At 40.0% G+C, this 19,104-nt stretch overlaps 1 protein-coding gene across 1 annotated transcript in view; it reads left to right on the top strand.

The window, feature by feature from the left end:
• The window catches only part of mtmr8 (myotubularin related protein 8), a 38,579-nt gene that overhangs the window by 561 nt on the left and 18,914 nt on the right, over positions 1-19,104 (top strand). The window contains exons 2-8 of the mRNA XM_062963759.1: positions 8,910-9,032; positions 9,754-9,916; positions 10,909-11,066; positions 13,808-13,936; positions 16,036-16,170; positions 17,410-17,542; positions 18,331-18,440. Coding sequence (XP_062819829.1) covers positions 8,910-9,032; positions 9,754-9,916; positions 10,909-11,066; positions 13,808-13,936; positions 16,036-16,170; positions 17,410-17,542; positions 18,331-18,440 — 951 coding nt within the window. The remainder of the gene's footprint in view (positions 1-8,909; positions 9,033-9,753; positions 9,917-10,908; positions 11,067-13,807; positions 13,937-16,035; positions 16,171-17,409; positions 17,543-18,330; positions 18,441-19,104) is intronic.

Here is a 19,104-nt window from a genome sequence, read left to right as displayed (position 1 = left end):
TGTATAGGAGAAGTGGTGTGGCCTCTGAGCATATGCAGAGTGCATTCCCAATGGATAGGAGAAGTGGTGTGGCCTCTGAGCATATGCAGAGTGTATTCCCAATGGATAGGAGAAGTGGTGTGCCTCTGAGCATGAGCAGAGCGCATTCCCCTTGGTAAACTACCCCTGAGATGTCATCATGTACTTTTTGAGCATGTGCAGAGTGCATTCCCAATGGATAGAAGTGGTGTGGCCTCTGAGCATATGCAGAGTGCATTCCCAATGGATAGGAGAAGTGGTGTGGCCTCTGAGCATATGCAGAGTGCATTCCCAATGGATAGGAGAAGTGGTGTGGCCTCTGAGCATATGCAGAGTGTATTCCCAATGGATAGGAGAAGTGGTGTGGCCTCTGAGCATATGCAGAGTGCATTCCCAATGGATAGGAGAAGTGGTGTGGCCTCTGAGCATATGCAGAGTGTATTCCCAATGGATAGGAGAAGTGGTGTGCCTCTGAGCATGAGCAGAGCGCATTCCCCTTGGTAAACTACCCCTGAGATGTCATCATGTACTTTTTGAGCATGTGCAGAGTGCATTCCCAATGGATAGAAGTGGTGTGGCCTCTGAGCATATGCAGAGTGCATTCCCAATGGATAGGAGAAGTGGTGTGGCCTCTGAGCATATGCAGAGTGCATTCCCAATGGATAGGAGAAGTGGTGTGGCCTCTGAGCATATGCAGAGTGTATTCCCAATGGATAGGAGAAGTGGTGTGGCCTCTGAGCATATGCAGAGTGTATTCCCAATGGATAGGAGAAGTGGTGTGGCCTCTGAGCATATGCAGAGTGTATTCCCAATGGATAGGAGAAGTGGTGTGGCCTCTGAGCATATGCAGAGTGCATTCCCCATGGATAGGAGGAGAGTTGTGGCCTCTGGGCCTATTCAGATTGCGTTCCCAATGGATAGGAGTAGTGGTGTGGCCTCTGAGCATGTGCAGAGTGCATTCCCCTTGGTAAACCACCCCTGAGAAGTCATCATGTACTATTTGAGCATGTGCAGAGTGCATTCCCAATGGATAGGAGAAGTGGTGTGCCTCTGAGCATGAGCAGAGCGCATTCCCCTTGGTAAACTACCCCTGAGATGTCATCATGTACTTTTTGAGCATGTGCAGAGTGCATTCCCAATGGATAGAAGTGGTGTGGCCTCTGAGCATATGCAGAGTGCATTCCCAATGGATAGGAGAAGTGGTGTGGCCTCTGAGCATATGCAGAGTGCATTCCCAATGGATAGGAGAAGTGGTGTGGCCTCTGAGCATATGCAGAGTGTATTCCCAATGGATAGGAGAAGTGGTGTGCCTCTGAGCATGAGCAGAGCGCATTCCCCTTGGTAAACTACCCCTGAGATGTCATCATGTACTTTTTGAGCATGTGCAGAGTGCATTCCCAATGGATAGAAGTGGTGTGGCCTCTGAGCATATGCAGAGTGCATTCCCAATGGATAGGAGAAGTGGTGTGGCCTCTGAGCATATGCAGAGTGCATTCCCAATGGATAGGAGAAGTGGTGTGGCCTCTGAGCATATGCAGAGTGTATTCCCAATGGATAGGAGAAGTGGTGTGGCCTCTGAGCATATGCAGAGTGCATTCCCAATGGATAGGAGAAGTGGTGTGGCCTCTGAGCATATGCAGAGTGTATTCCCAATGGATAGGAGAAGTGGTGTGCCTCTGAGCATGAGCAGAGCGCATTCCCCTTGGTAAACTACCCCTGAGATGTCATCATGTACTTTTTGAGCATGTGCAGAGTGCATTCCCAATGGATAGAAGTGGTGTGGCCTCTGAGCATATGCAGAGTGCATTCCCAATGGATAGGAGAAGTGGTGTGGCCTCTGAGCATATGCAGAGTGCATTCCCAATGGATAGGAGAAGTGGTGTGGCCTCTGAGCATATGCAGAGTGCATTCCCAATGGATAGGAGAAGTGGTGTGGCCTCTGAGCATATGCAGAGTGTATTCCCAATGGATAGGAGAAGTGGTGTGGCCTCTGAGCATATGCAGAGTGCATTCCCAATGGATAGGAGAAGTGGTGTGGCCTCTGAGCATATGCAGAGTGCATTCCCAATGGATAGGAGAAGTGGTGTGGCCTCTGAGCATATGCAGAGTGCATTCCCAATGGATAGGAGAAGTGGTGTGGCCTCTGAGCATATGCAGAGTGTATTCCCAATGGATAGGAGAAGTGGTGTGGCCTCTGAGCATATGCAGAGTGCATTCCTAATGTATAGGAGAAGTGGTGTGCTCTCAGAGCATATGCAGAGTGTATTCCCAATGTATAGGAGAAGTGGTGTGGCCTCTGAGCAAATGCAGAGTGCATTCCTAATGTATAGGAGAAGTGGTGTGCTCTCAGAGCATATGCAGAGTGTATTCCCAATGTATAGGAGAAGTGGTGTGGCCTCTGAGCATATGCAGAGTGCATTCCCCATGGATAGGAGGAGAGTTGTGGCCTCTGGGCCTATTCAGATTGCGTTCCCAATGGATAGGAGTAGTGGTGTGGCCTCTGAGCATGTGCAGAGTGCATTCCCCTTGGTAAACCACCCCTGAGAAGTCATCATGTACTATTTGAGCATGTGCAGAGTGCATTCCCAATGGATAGGAGAAGTGGTGTGCCTCTGAGCATGAGCAGAGCGCATTCCCCTTGGTAAACTACCCCTGAGATGTCATCATGTACTTTTTGAGCATGTGCAGAGTGAATTCCTAATGGATAAAAGTAGTGTGGCCTCTGAGCATGTGCAGAGTTCATTCCCAATGGATAGGAGAAGTGGTGTGGCCTCTGAGCATATGCAGAGTGCATTCCCAATGGATAGGAGAAGTGGTGTGGCCTCTGAGCATATGCAGAGTGCATTCCCAATGGATAGGAGAAGTGGTGTGGCCTCTGAGCATATGCAGAGTGCATTCCCAATGGATAGGAGAAGTGGTGTGGCCTCTGAGCATATGCAGAGTGCATTCCCAATGGATAGGAGAAGTGGTGTGGTCTCTGAGCATATGCAGAGTGCATTCCCAATGGCACGGTCCCTGCGAAGTCATGATGTGATCTCTGAGCATGTGCAGAGTGCATTCCCAATGGATAGGAGAAGTGGTGTGGCCTCTGAGCATATGCAGAGTGCATTCCCAATGGCACGGTCCCTGCGAAGTCATGATGTGATCTCTGAGCATGTGCAGAGTGCATTCCCAATGGTAAACCACCCCTGAGAAGTCATCATGTACTATTTGAGCATGTGCAGAGTGCATTCCTAATGGATAGGAGAAGTGGTGTGGCCCCTGAGTACGTGTAGAGTGTATTCCCATAGTAAACCTCCCGCCAGAAGTCCTCATGTCCTACCTGAACATGTGCAGAGTTCATTCCCAACAGTACCTTTGAGCATGTCTAGTGTTTGTTCCCAATGGTATTGTCCCTGAATGGTTGTAGTGTAGTTTCTGAGCATGGGCAGAGTGTATTTCCAGTGGTGGTATCCCCGAGTAGTAATAATATAGTAGATCAATAGGTGCCGAGTACATTCCCAATGGTATACTATACCCCTGACTACCCCTGAGTAGTGATAATGTGGTATCTGAGCATGTATAGAGTATATTCCCATTGGTAGTTTCCCTGAGTAATCATAATGTAGTATCTGAGCATATGCAGAGTGTATTCCCAATGGTATTATCCCCGAATGGTTATTGTGTGGTATCTGAGCATGTTCAGAGTATCTTCTCCACAATCCTGTCCCTAAGTAGTCATGATATGAGCTTGGAGCATGCACTGAGTATTCCCGATGATATTACCTTTGGGTTGCAGAAGTGGTCTGGTCTCTGAGCATGTGCAGAATGTACTCCAGATAGTAGTTTCCTGGATAATACTGGGGCTATGGCATCTGAGCATTTGCAGAGTGTCTTCCTTGTGGTTCGGCCCTTGAATAGTAGATGCCATGTGGCATCTGAGCATGTGCAGATTGCATTATCCATAGTTCTGTCCCTGAGTAGTCACTATGGAAGTCTTCAGGAAGCCTGGAGTTGTAGCTTTGTTTACGTATTATTTTCTGGATATCCTGCTACAATTTATTTCCATAATATCCTTTCATTCGGAAGCCAGTGACACTCTTGAATTATTTTTGTTTGTCTACTTTGTTTTACTGCTGTTGTGTAAATATTATACCTTCTCAAGTGTGGTTGTTTACTTTGAGAAGTAACTGTACTTGGTGGAATTTACAGCCTCAAATTGCTGCTTTGTTGTGGTTTGTATCTTCAGGAAATGAATCTATCAAAGATGAATGCGATTTAACCCCACTTTAACCTTGCAAAACTACAACTCTTGGGATTCCATCGTATTGAGTTGTGGCAATTAAAGTGGTATCAAACTGCATTAATTCCACAGTGTAGATGCAGGCTTTGTGAGAAGAGTTTCCATCTTCCAAGTAGAGTAGAGTCTCTTTTATCCAACCTTCTCTTATCCAACATTCTGGATTATCCAACGCATTTTGCCTCCCACCTGGATCCACGGCTGTTTCTCTAGGCAGCAAGGACTGAACTTTTTACAGATTTAACTTCCAACAATGTTGTTACTGCAAGTTCATTTTATGCAATTCTATCTTTATTTGTAGTAAATTTGTTAGTCTCCAATAATAACAACAACAACAACAACAACAACTCAGGGCAGCTTACATGGGGACCAAGCCCAGGTGATTACAATCATTTGTAAAAAATGTTTTTGTAGTCAATGTTTTCAATACATTGCGATGTTTTGGTGCTAAATTCGTAAATAGAGTAATTACAGTGGAGTCTCACTTATCCAACATAAACGGGCCAACAGAACGTTGGATAAGCGAATATGTTGGATAATAAGGAGAGATTAAGGAGAAGCCTATTAAACACCGAATTAGGTTATGATTTTACAAATTAAGCACCAAAACATCATGTTTTACAACAAATTTGAAAGAAAAAGTAGTTTAATATGCAGTAATGATACGTAGTAATTACTGTATTTACGAATTTAGCACCAAAATATCACGATGTATTAAAAACATTGACTACAAAAATGCGTTGGATAATCCAGAACGTTGGATAAGTGAGACTCTACTGTACTACATAACGTTACCATGTATTAAACTGCCTTTTCTGTCAATTTGTTGTAAAACATGATGTTTTGGTGCTTAATTTGTAAAATTATAATGTAATTTGACGTTTAATAGGCTTTTCCTTAATCCTTCCTTATTATCCAACATTTTTGCTTATCTAACGTTTTGCTGGTTCTGTTGGCCCGTTTATGTTAGATAAGTGTTTCCTACCAGTGTGAATGAAGAAAGCAAGCAAAGCCAAATAGAATGGCTGTATGGGGAATAATTAACAGAGAGTTAATTTGTGGCTTAGGAATGTTGTTGGAGCAAATTAGTTACTAAGGGAAAGTGGAGGATTCGGAAATATCTCTGTTTTTCTACTGTCGGTTGAGTGGCAAATATATTATCAATTACAGTAGAGTCTCACTTATCCAACACTCGCTTATCCAACGTTCTGGATTATCCAACGCATTTTTGTAGTCAATGTTTTCAATACATCGTGATATTTTGCTGCTAAATTTGTAAATACAGTAATTACTACATAGCATTACTGTGTACTGAACTACCTTTTCTGTCAAATTTGTTGTATAACATGATGTTTTGGTGCTTAATTTGTTAAATCATAACCTAATTTGATGTTTAATATGCTTTTCCTTAATCTCTCCTTATTATCCAACGTATTCGCTTATCCAACGTTCTGCCGGCTCATTTAATAATAATAATAATAATAATAATAATAATAATAATAATAATAATAACAACTTTATTTTTATACCCCGCCCCATCTCCCCAGTGGGGACTTGGAGCGGCTTACATGGGGACCAAGCCCGAAACATACAATAATAAAATGATAAAACAATTCTTCCAACAGTAAAACATCAATATCAATACGTTGGATAAGCAAGACTCTACTGTAGTAGTGGCACATTTCCTACTGGTAGCAATGAGCATGGGATCCTTAAAGAGGCAGAACATGAAATGTGTTTTGTCATTGTGTGCCTTCCTTTGAGGTTGAGAGAGAGTGACTTGTGCCCAGAGTTGGGGTCCAACGCTCAAAGCACTAATTAACATTCCCAAAAAGCAAAAACTCCTCTGAAAATGTAAATAATTCAGCAAGTTAGCATTTAGTAGCATACCTTTCTGTAGTTAGATTTGCCAATTCCACAACTCTTTTGACTTTGTAGCCCTGCTTTCATCCAGCCTTACATTGAAGTAGCTAGGTCTCAAACTTTGAGGAGACACATATATAGTAGAGTCTCACTTATCCAACATAAACGGGCCGGCAGAACGTTAGATAAGCAGATATGTTGGATAATAAGGAGGCATTAAGGAAAAGCCTATTAAACATCAAAATAGGTTATGATTTTACAAATTAAGCACCAAAACATCATGTTTTGCAACAAATTTGACAGAAAAAGTAGTTCATTACACATTAATGCTATGTAGTAATTACTGTATTTACGAATTTACCACCAAAATATCAGGATGTATTGAAAACATTGACTACAAAAATGCGTTGGATAATCCAGAATGTTGGATAAGTGGGACTCTACTGTATTTGTTCTATACTCCAAGCCAGTGCATCCTGGTATATTTACTTATCTATACACATAATAAAAGTGAGAATATGTATGTGTGTGTGTGGCTGGGGTGTCCACTTATACAGACAGGCTCCCACTTCCACAAATACCGTATATACTTGAGTATAAGCCTAGTTTTTCAGCCCTTTTTTAAGGGTTAATTTGCCGCCTTGTGATAAGACGAGTGCATGCTTTCCTTATTTTGCTGGTTCTCAGCTTTGCAGAAAGAAGTCTGGGAAACACGTCTAGCTTTTTGCTTAACCCAGGGGTCCCCAAACTAAGGCCCGGGGGCCACATACGGCCCATCCAAGCCATTTATCCGGCCCCCGCTGCGGCAGCTCCCTCCTCCTCCTTCACCTGGTGCGCACCTTCCAAAGCTTTGCTTATTTCTAATGTCATTTTTTTATTATTATTTAATTAATTATTAATTATTAAGGGGTGCTTTGCTAGTGTTTTTGGTGCACAAAAGCAGAAGGGGGTTGGATTAAATAACACAAGAGGTCTCTTCTAACTCTTTGTTGTTGTTCTTGTTCTTCTTGTTGTTGTTATTATTGGCACAAAGATATAGTATAACACAAGACATGAGATCTATATGCTGGATTTCGAATCACAAAATCACAAGTCGAATGCTTCCCAAGCGTTTAGGACTCTGTGATTATTATTATTATTATTATTATTATTATTATTATTATTATGACACAGCAAACAAGATAGATATGCTGGATTTCGAATCACAAAATCGCAAGTCGAATGCTTCCCAAGCGTTTAGGACTCTGTGATTATTATTATTATTATTATTATTATTATTATTATATTATGACACAGCAAACAAGATAGATATGCTGGATTTCATATCACAAAATCACAAGTCGAACACTTCCCAAGCGTTTAGGACTCTGTGATTATTATTATTATTATTATTATTATTATTATTATGACACAGCAAACAAGATAGATATGCTGGATTTCGAATCACAAAATCGCAAGTCGAATGCTTCCCAAGCGTTTAGGACTCTGTGATTATTATTATTATTATTATTATTATTATTATTATTATTATTATTATATTATGACACAGCAAACAAGATAGATATGCTGGATTTCATATCACAAAATCACAAGTCGAATGCTTCCCAAGCGTTTAGGACTCTGTGATTATTATTATTATTATTAATAATAATATTAATATTATTATTATTATATTATGACACAGCAAACAAGATAGATATGCTGGATTTCATATCACAAAATCACAAGTCGAACACTTCCCAAGTGTCTAGGACTGTGTGATGTATTTTCGGATGATGCGCGCAGATCCCAGTAGGGTGGCCTTTTGCAGTTGGCAGATCGTAATTTTATTATTATTATTACAGTAGAGTCTCACTAATCCAAGCCTCGCTTATCCAAGCCTCTGGATTATCCAAGCCATTTTTGTAGTCAATGTTTTCAATGTATTGTGATATTTTGGTGCTAAATTTATAAATACAGTAATTACTACATAGCATTACCACGTATTGAACTACTTTTTCTGTCAAATTTTTGTCTAACATGATGTTTGGGTGCTTCGTTTGTAAAATCATAACCTAATTTAATGTTTAATAGGCTTTTCCTTAATGCCTCCTTATTATCCAACATATTTGCTTATCCAACATTCTGCCGGCCCGTTTATGTTGGATAAGTGAGACTCTACTGTATTACCAACAACATTGAGGCTGGGTGGCCATCTGTCAGGGGTGCTTTGTTTGTGCTTTTGGTGCACAAAGGCAGAAGGGGTTGAACTAAATGGCCCAAGGGGTCTCATCCAACTCCCTTTATTATTTTGATGATGGTTATGATGATTAACATTGAGGCTGTATTTGTTCCCATTTTGTTTTTTTACTTCAAAATAATATATGTGCCGTGTGCATATGAATTTGTTCATAGTTTTTTAGAAAAACTACAGTATGGCCCTCCAGCAGTTTGAGAGACCGTGAACTGGCCCCCTGTTTAAAAAGTTTAGGGACCCCTGGCTTAACTTGTTACTACTGTAGCCTAGCAAAGAAAATAACTATATCTCCTGTCCTTTTTCTTCCTTCCTTCCTTCCTGCCTGCCGGAAATTGCGACCAGCAAAGCTGCAAAAGTCAAATCCATAATTGTGGAGGGCTAATGGGAGTTGAAATAGTTTTCACATGCTTTCATCTTAAAATATCTTTCCACTGGTTCTTTTCTTCTCCCCCCCCTTTCCTTTTCTCACCTACAGGTAAAGGTGTATAATATATATTATTTTAATTATTGTAGGTAGAAAATGTCAAATTGCTCGATCGCTACACCAACCGGAAGCCGGCAAATGGAACTTTATACCTGACGGCGACTCACCTGATTTACGTCGACGCTTTGGCCGAAGTCCGGAAGGAGACCTGGGTAAGAAGAAAGGCACCTGACCATGCATCTACATTATAGCATTAATGCAGTTTGACACCCCTTTAACTCAGTGCTGTGGAATCGCTTATCCAAGCTTCTGGATTATCCAAACCATTTAAATGTTTTCAATATATCGTGGTATTTTGGTGCTAAATTCGTAAATACAGTAATTACTACATAACATTACTGCATACTGAACTACTTTTCTGTCAAATTTGTTGGATAACATGATGTTTTGGTGCTAAATTTGTAAAATCATAACCTAATTTGATGTTTAATACGCTTTTCCTTAATGCCTCCTTATTATCCAACATATTTGCTTATCCAACATTCTGCCGGCCTGTTTATGTTGGATAAGTGAGACTACTGTACTACATAATGTTACCATGTATTGAACTGCTTTTTTCTGTTGATTTGTTGTAAAACATGATGTTTTGGTGCTTAATTTGTAAAATCATAATTTAATTTGCCGTTTAATAGGCTTTTCCTTAATCCTTCCTTATTATCCAACATTTTCGCTTATCCAACGTTCTGCCGGCCCGTTTATGTTGGATAAGTGAGACTCTTCTGTACCTGCTGCTTGGTGGCTCTAAAATGTTCTGCTTCATCATTCATTGGCTTCGGTTATTATTGAACCCCATCCTCCCGATTGGCACCAAGGATAATGTTTGCAAGTGGTGAAGCTCCCGTTTATCGTCCCTTCTCTTTCCGTTCCCAACAGATTCTTCACCACCACATTGCGTCCGTAGAGAAATTGCCGCTGACCGCCTCGGGGTGCCCGCTGCTGATCCGTTGCAAGAACTTCCGCACGGCACACTTTGTCGTTGGGCAAGAGCGGGACTGCCATGAAGTCTACGTCTCCTTGCTCAAGCTCTCCCAGCCAGGTATCGGCCAGAAATGTCACTTGCTTCCATTTCTTCCAAAACTTTGGAAAGTTTCCCCTTCTTTTGTGCACTCAGTTCCCAGACTCCCAATTCGAGATGCAGGTTAAGTTTTGGAAGAGTGTTTTGGACTCCAACTCCCACAATTCCTGGTAGGAAGTTGGAGTCCAAAACACCTAGAGCAGGGGTCCTCAAACTTTTTAAGCCGAGGGCCGGTCCACATTCCTTCAGACTGTTGAGGGGCCGGATTATCATTTGAAAAAAATACAAACAAATTCAGATGCACACTGCATATGTCTTATTTGTAGTGCAAAAACAACAACAACAAGAACAATGAAAGAACAATACAATATTTAAAAATAAAAACAATTTTAACCAACATACATTTATCAGGATTTCAATGGGAAGTGTGGTCCTGCTTCTGGCCAATGAGATAGTCAAGTTAATTAGGGTTGTTGTTGTTGTTGTTGTTGTTGTTGTTGTTGTTGTGTGCCTTCAAGTTATTTCAGACTTTGGGTGAGCCCAAGTCTAAAATTTATTTGTTTATTTATTTATTTATTATTTACTGCATTTATTTACTACATTTGTATCACACCCTTCTCACCCCAAAGGGGACTCAGAGTGGCTTACAAATTATATGTACATACAATATATTATATTATTAGCATAGCACAATATTAGCATTATATATTACTATATTGAACTATACCACTATACTGTAATATTATTAGTAATATTATATGTAATATAGAATACATAATTAATATTATTATATGGTATTATTATTGTATTGTATTACATTATAATATTATTATCAATATTATATGTATATAGAATATATTATATTATAAAACTGAGGGCGGGGGCCAGGTAAATGAACTCGGAGGGCCGCATCCGGCCCCCGGGCCTTAGTTTGGGGACCCCTGACCTAGAGGGAGGGCCAAAGAAATCTTACTTTCTCTCCACTTAATAAAACGACTTCTTTTCTGCTTCAGTGAAACCCGAAGAGCTGTATGCCTTCTCTTACAATCCCAAAATGCCCAAAGACAACCGGGAAGCCGGCTGGAAGTTGATTGACGTCAAAGTGGATTACCAGAGGATGGGGATCCCCAACGACTACTGGGAAATTACCGACTTCAACAAAGACTATGAGGTAACACAAGGTCTTCTTTAGCCTATATGAGTAGGGCATTAATGCAGCGCACTCACAGCATGTTATATGTCAATTGATATTATTTCGATTTGTGTTGTAAATGGCCATGGAATGATTTTTTTGGATTGAAAGGTAGCGTTTTAGCAATGATCTAAAAGACGAGTTTGGTTCAAAAAGTAAATGCCTCAATCACACTAATCATGCTAGTGGACTATCTGTGCATGATATGATAGAGGACCTTAATCTACTGATGTAGAGGGGGGTGGACTAAATGGTTCAAGGGGTCTCTTCAAACCCTCTTTATTCTTTCTACTCTCTATTATTTTTATTATAATTATGATTATTATGATTATTATTAACATTGAGGCTGGGTGGCCATCTGTCAGGGGTGCTTTGCTTGTGCTTTTGGTGCACAAAGGCAGAATGGGGTTGGACTAAATGGCCCAAGGGATCTCTTCCAACCCTCATCATCATTATTATTATTATTATTATTATTATTATTATTATTATTATTATTGACACAAAGACACAGTATGACACAGCAAACGAGATATATATGCTGGACTTTGTATCACAAAATCACAAGTCGAACACTTCCCAAGTGTTTAGGGCCGTATGATGTATTATTATTATTGTTGTTGTTGTTGTTGTTATTATTATAGAGGCTGGGTGGCCATCTGTCAGGGGTGCTTTGCTTGTTCTTTTGGTTCACAAAGGCAGAAGGGGGTTGGACTAAATGGCCCAAGGGGTCTCTTCCAACCCTCTTTATTATTATTATTATTATTATTATTATTATTATTATTGACACAAAGACACAGTATGACACAGCAAACGAGATATATATGCTGGACTTCGTATCACAAAATCACAAGTCGAACACTTCCCAAGTGTTTAGGACCGTGTGATGTATTATTATTATTATTATTATTATTATTATTATTATTATTATATTGTATGACACAGCAAACGAGATATATATGTTGGACTTCGTGTCACAAAATCACAAGTCGAACACTTCCCAAGTGTTTAGGACCGTGTGATGTATTATTATTATTATTATTATTATTATTATTATATTGTATGACACAGCAAACGAGATATATATGCTGGACTTCGTATCACAAAATCACAAGTCGAACACTTCCCAAGTGTTTAAGACCGTGTGATGTATTATTATTATTATTATTATTATTATTATTATTATTATTATTATTATTATATTGTATGACACAGCAAATGAGATATATATGCTGGACTTCGTGTCACAAAATCACAAGTCGAACACTTCCCAAGTGTTTAGGACCGTGTGATGTATTATTATTATTATTATTATTATTATTATTATTATTATTATATTGTATGACACAGCAAACGAGATATATATGCTGGACTTCGTATCACAAAATCACAAGTCGAACACTTCCCAAGTGTTTAAGACCGTGTGATGTATTATTATTATTATTATTATTATTATTATTATTATTATTATTATATTGTATGACACAGCAAACGAGATATATATGCTGGACTTCGTGTCACAAAATCACAAGTCGAACACTTCCCAAGTGTTTAGGACCGTGTGATATATTATTATTATTATTATTATTATTATTATTATTATTATTATTATTATTATTATATTGTATGACACAGCAAACGAGATATATATGCTGGACTTCGTGTCACAAAATCACAAGTCGAACACTTCCCAAGTGTTTAAGACCGTGTGATGTATTATTATTATTATTATTATATTGTATGACACAGCAAACGAGATATATATGCTGGACTTCGTGTCACAAAATCACAAGTCGAACACTTCCCAAGTGTTTAGGACCGTGTGATGTATTATTATTATTATTATTATTATTATTATTATTATTATTATTATTATTATATTGTATGACACAGCAAACGAGATATATATGCTGGACTTCGTGTCACAAAATCACAAGTCGAACACTTCCCAAGTGTTTAAGACCGTGTGATGTATTATTATTATTATTATTATTATTATATTGTATGACACAGCAAACGAGATATATATGCTGGACTTCGTGTCACAAAATCACAAGTCGAACACTTCCCAAGTGTTTAAGACAGTGTGATGTATTATTATTATTATTATATAATAATAATAATAACTTTATTTTTATACCCCGCCCCATCTCCCCGGAGGGGACTTGGAGCGGCTTACATGGGGTCCGAGCCCGAAACATACAGCAATAAAACGATAAAACAATTATTCCAACAGTAAAACATCAATATCAATAAAACCATCTTAAAAATCCTATTATTATTATTATTATTATTATTATTATTATTATTATTATTATTATTAACATTGAGGCTGGGTGGCCATCTGTCAAGGGTGTTGTAAGCCGCCCTGAGTCCACTTGGGTAGAAAGGCGGGGTAGAAATGTTGTAAATAAATAAAATAAAAAAATAAATAGATGGACAGCTTTTGGAGCTGTCTGACATCCAGTCCTCATGCTAACCGCTTCTGAGATTTTTTTAAAAAATGATACCACTTGCATCTTGTTGTTGCATTTTAGTTCTTGCAATAGCAAGAAGTAATCGGCACCTGTTATGTTTACATACCGCTGAAGGGTCTTCTCTGCTTGCAGCTGGTTTTGCTTTAATGTCAGTGCGGGGTGTATGATAGTCAGTATCACATCGATGAATCTCACCTTGGAGTCTTCGCCTTTTCTCCCGTTTATGTTTTTTCTTTGTGGCCGCAGGTCTGCAGTACGTACTCCCCGCATCTCGCCTTGCCCAAAGCGGCTACCAAGGGGACGGTGCTGGCCAGCGCAAAGTTTCGGAGCCGAGGTCGGATCCCAGTGCTTTCCTACTTCCACAAAGAGAATAATGTTAGTTGTGCATGTTCTGTTTTCTATGGGGTTTGCTCTGCTTCCCAGGACTTGTGACTTTCCGACTCAACATCCTCAGCCTGTTGTTGAGTCTTGCCTATGTCTGTAAAGCTGGCGGTAGATGTAGGGTGTGTCTACACTACATCACTTTATTGAACTGCCATGGTTCAATGCTATGCAATTCTGGCGGTTGTCATTTGTTGGAAATAGCAAATTGACATTTAATAGGCTTTTCCTTAATCCTTCCTTATTATCCAACATTTTTGCTTATCCAACATTCTGCCAGGCCATTTATGTTGGATAAGTGAGACTACTATATATAGTAAAGCAAACTTTTTTTTACTTTTTAATTTAATTTTGCTTTTTTTGCTTTTTTATTTTTTATTTTTTTGCTTTTTTATTTAATTTCCCTCCTACCTTTCTCCCTAAAAGCACAGTCTTGGCTTACAAAAAAGAAAATCCATTGCAAAAGTTAAAATGCAACAAAACCCAATTTCTAGTTAAACATTAAATAGGTTTGAAGCATAGTAAAATAGAACAATTCTCCCCATTAATAGCTCTGCATTCAAAACTTGGATGAAAGATGATGTCCATTGCTTTTTTGCTTCTCGGTCGGTCAATTGACCTATTCTGGGATTTCTTCTGGATTGGAGGCAACCCAAATCTACGTTTGAAAACAGGAAATAGCTTGGGTCCGGAAGGGCGGGGTGTTTTGATATTTTTAAAATGCAACTTGATGAAGAGGAACTCCTTGCGGAATAAAATGCTGAATTCTTGAGTTTTTCATTCTGCTGGCTCTGCAAGGAGGGGCAAAACGGTTTCACAACTGAGTTTTCTGAAATGACATTGTCGTCTTCTCTGAAAAGGAGCCCCCGGTGGCGCAGCATGTTAAACCGCTGAGCTGCTGAACTTGCAGACTGAAAGGTCCATATTCAAATCCGGGGAGCGGGGTGAGCACCCACTGTCAGCCCCAGCTTCTGACAACCTAGTAGTTCGAAAACATGCAAATGTGAGTAGATCAATAGGTACAGATCTGGTGCTCCATGCAGTCATGCCAGTGGCCACATGGCCTTGGAGGTGTCTAAGGACAACGCCGGCTCTTTGGCTTAGAAATGGAGATGAGCACCAACCTCCAGAGTTAGACACGACTGGTCTTAATATCAGGGGAAAACCTTTACCTTTACCTTACTCTTTTCTGAAAAGGCATGCAGATTTATTTTAATGTTTATTAAAATATTCAATATTTGTGTCTTTGTGCCTTCAAGTTGCCTGTCACTTTATGGCCATTCTAGGGATTTTGCAGGGTTTTTATTAGGCAAAAAAAGACTGATATAGAGCCAGTTATCCATTCAGTTGACCCATTTTTGGATGGAGCTTGACCGCAGACCATATAGGCCAGTGATGGCCAACCTATGACACGCGTGTCAGCACTGACACGCCTAGCCATTTTTGCTGACACGCTGTCGCATGCAGATTGACTGGATGACTTTTGCGGCCAAATTTGGTGTGATTTGGTCCAGTGGTTTTGTTGTTTACTCCATGGGAATTATGCATTTTACACACACACACACACACACACATAAAATCATTCTATTATTATTCTATTATTATTGTAGTATATTATTATATTATTACTATTATATTATTATTATTATATTATTCATTATTCATGACTACATTGAAACTACAATAGAGAGAAATCAGCGTGGAAATTGCAAGAGGTACCATAGATTGTTGTACATGGAAATAATGATAGTAAATAGTTTTTGATTTATTAAATACAGTTATATATTACAATTATATATTTTTGTTATTTAAACTATATATATTGTGAAATTATGGTTTTTTTCTTGAAGTGACACACCACCCAAGCTATGCTAGGTTTTTTGGTGAATTTGGACACACCAAGTGCAAAAGGTTGCCCATCATTGATATAGGCTCAACATTTGCCACGTGCTGTTTCACAGATGCACATACATATATATTTATGTGTATCTCCTCCACATTGCAAGACCTGGAGGAGCATTAGAATGCCTTGATTCTGTATCGGGGGACTTATTCTTTGTTACCTGCATCTCGTTCTCGTGTGTTTGTTCCAGGCCGCCATCTGCCGCTGCAGCCAGCCCTTGTCCGGCTTCAATGCTCGCTGTCCGGAGGACGAACAACTCTTGCAGGCCATTGGCGAGGCAAACCCAGGAAGCCCCTTCATGTATGTCGTAGACACGAGGCCAAAGGTATCTCTATAGGCAAAACCAATTTACATCTCTGCTGCTACTTAGAGTCATAGAATCCTAGAGTTAGAAGAGACCTCGTGGGCCATCCAGTTGTCCAGGGTGACTGTGGTCAACCTCCAGGAACATGAACACATGGACTCAGAATTACGACAAATTTCACCTTAACATTAGGAAGAGCTTATTTAGCCTAACAATGGAATGTGGATCTTCTCAGAAGGTGGTGGAGGCAGGATGGTTAATGGTTTTAGATATAAAGAAATAGATCTATAGAAGCTTTACCACAGTTCCTGAATCAAGATAAACCCTGCAGTATAATAAAACGTCACTCAGGTTTGTGTAACAAATAACAGTATCTTCAGTCCAAAAGTTCAAACAGGGCAACAATACATCAGTCTTTCTGAATTCACAGAGAACATAGGAAATAAACCGTCCCTTTAAATATGCCTCATTTGCCTTATAAATAATCAGGCTTCTGAGAGTATGGCAGCCATTTCATCCCTGACCATTTCCAGTCAGCTGCTCTCCTCCCTCTCCAAGGTGAAAGTGGCAGTTAAAACCATTTGTCTCAGCACCAAGCTAGAGGCAGCAGCCAATTGGAATTCTGGCTCCTGACTGGCTCAGCCAATCGGCTGTCGCCACATGCCTTTCCAGTCAACTCATTTCATATCATGGTGCTTATTTTACAAACCCTCACAGGGATGGCCATCTGTCTGGTGTGCTTTGATGGTAGCTTTCCTCCCAGGCAGAAGGAGGTTGGACTCGATGGCCTCTGCGACCTCTTCCAACTCTAGGAACCTTGGATTCAATATCTATAATACATATTTACAAAGCATATTTACAAAGCACAGCAAAAGCCATCGCTCTGAGCCGGCATTCTTCTATAGCCTCTTGCCTCGGCAAGCACCAGCTCAACACACACAGAGATAAGAAACACATTCCTCAGTACGAAGGAAGTCCCGACCTCCAAAGGCTGGAAATCATGCCTGATAGGTCATAGCAGTCACAACAGGCTGTCAGTCAAAACTAGCCTGCTGTTAACTGTTTCATTGCTGAAACACATACTCTTGCCTAACAGCAGAAAACACTTGATTTACATTTCATACACATACAACCATAATCCAACATGGACTGCTGGGAGTTGTAGTTCAGCATCCTTCCTATCCTTTGTTTCAACGGCAAGCAAGTTCATGAGGCTTGAAGCGCCGTGGATAATTATTTTGTGCCATTTGATCCCCCCAGTTGAATGCCATAGCCAACCGAGCGGCCGGGAAGGGCTACGAAAACGTGGACAATTACGACAACATCCGCTTTAAGTTCATCGGCATCGAAAACATCCATGTGATGAGGAGCAGCCTGCAGAAGCTGTTGGAAGGTGTGTGTTTTTACCAACTTGTAGATAGGGTGTCGGAGCGGAAAGAAATTAGCAAAGTACTGTATATACTCGAGTATAAGCCTAGTTTTTCAACCCTTTTTTAAGACTGAAAAAGCCCCCCTCAGCTTATACTCGGGTGAGGGTCCTGGTTGGCTTATATTTGGGTCAGCTTATACTCGAGAATATATGGTACATTGATTATTTTACTCTATTACTATTATTATTAATACATTTATTATTTCACTCTGATCTTATTATTATTATTGCATTTATTATTTTCCTGTATTTATCATTATTATTATTACATGTATTATTTTACTCTATTATTATTAAAAGGATAGATAAGCATATTTACATTGAAGAAGATGAGAAATTTGAGCTTGATGTAAATATAATTAAAGGGCCCGGGCTGTGGCGCAGGCGGGAGAGCAAGCCAGCTGCAATTATTGAACTACTTTTTCTGTCAAATTTGTTGTATAACATGATGTTTAGGTGCTTAATTTGTAAAATCATAACCTAATTTGATGTTTAATAGGCTTTTCCTTATTCTCTACTTATTATCCAACTTATCTAACGTTCTGCTGGCCCGTTTACATTGGATAAGCGAGACTCTTACTGTACTAATAATATTACAATATATTGATATAGTACAATATAGTATTTTAATGCTTATATTGTGCTATGCCAATAATATATTGTATGTACATTGGATTTGTAAGCCGCTCTGCAGGATATAAATGTAGTAAATAAATAAATAAATCTCCAAATATCTGCATTTGTTTCTTTAGTGTGCGAGACAAAGTCTCCTTCCATGAGCGACTTCCTGACGGGGCTGGAGAACTCCGGCTGGCTGCGGCACATCAAAGCCGTGATGGATGCCGGCGTCTTCCTCGCCAAGGTAATCCCATATGTCTCATCCGCGAAAGGGATATTCGGTCCTTCGCTTCTCCCCGAAGCTCTGCTTCAAAGCCGGGTTCCGGACGAGATAACTTGTGCTCACTGCTGCAGAGCTCAGGGCTTAAGTGACCATCGAATGGGTTGCTGTGAGATTTCCGGGCTGTCTGGCCATGTGCCAGAAGCATTCTCTCCTGACATTTTGCCCACATCTATGGCAGGCATTCCCAGAGATTCTGTTGGAAATTAGGCAAGTGAGGTTTATATATCTACGGAAGCTCCAGGGTGGGAGAAAGAATTCTTGTCTGTTTGAGGCAGCTGTGAGTGTTGCAATTAATCACCTTGATTAGCATTGGCTACTTCCTGCCTGGGGGAATCCTTTGTTGGGAGGTGTTAGCTGGCCCCCTGATTGTTCCATGTCTGGAATTCCCCTGTTTTCAAAGTGTTGTTCTTTCTTTCCAGGCAGGAATTAGCCAGGCTTTGAAGCTGCAAGGCTTTTCATTGCTAATCAAGGTGATTCTCCTTCTCAGTGACACCCGGGAACTTGAAACTGCCACCCGTTCCATTTAGTCTCCATTCACACGCATGTCCAAAACATTATTAAATGCCTTCTTTGTATCAACGGAGTAGATGGTGTCCATGCATGGAAGAAATTTGTTGGAAGGCTG

Source organism: Anolis carolinensis, unplaced genomic scaffold (genome assembly GCF_035594765.1).
Source record: "Anolis carolinensis isolate JA03-04 unplaced genomic scaffold, rAnoCar3.1.pri scaffold_12, whole genome shotgun sequence".
In the NCBI taxonomy this organism is placed as follows: Eukaryota; Metazoa; Chordata; class Lepidosauria; order Squamata; family Dactyloidae; genus Anolis; species Anolis carolinensis.
The sequence above is the reverse complement of the archived record's forward strand: the minus strand, read 5'-3'. Positions and strand labels throughout refer to the sequence as shown.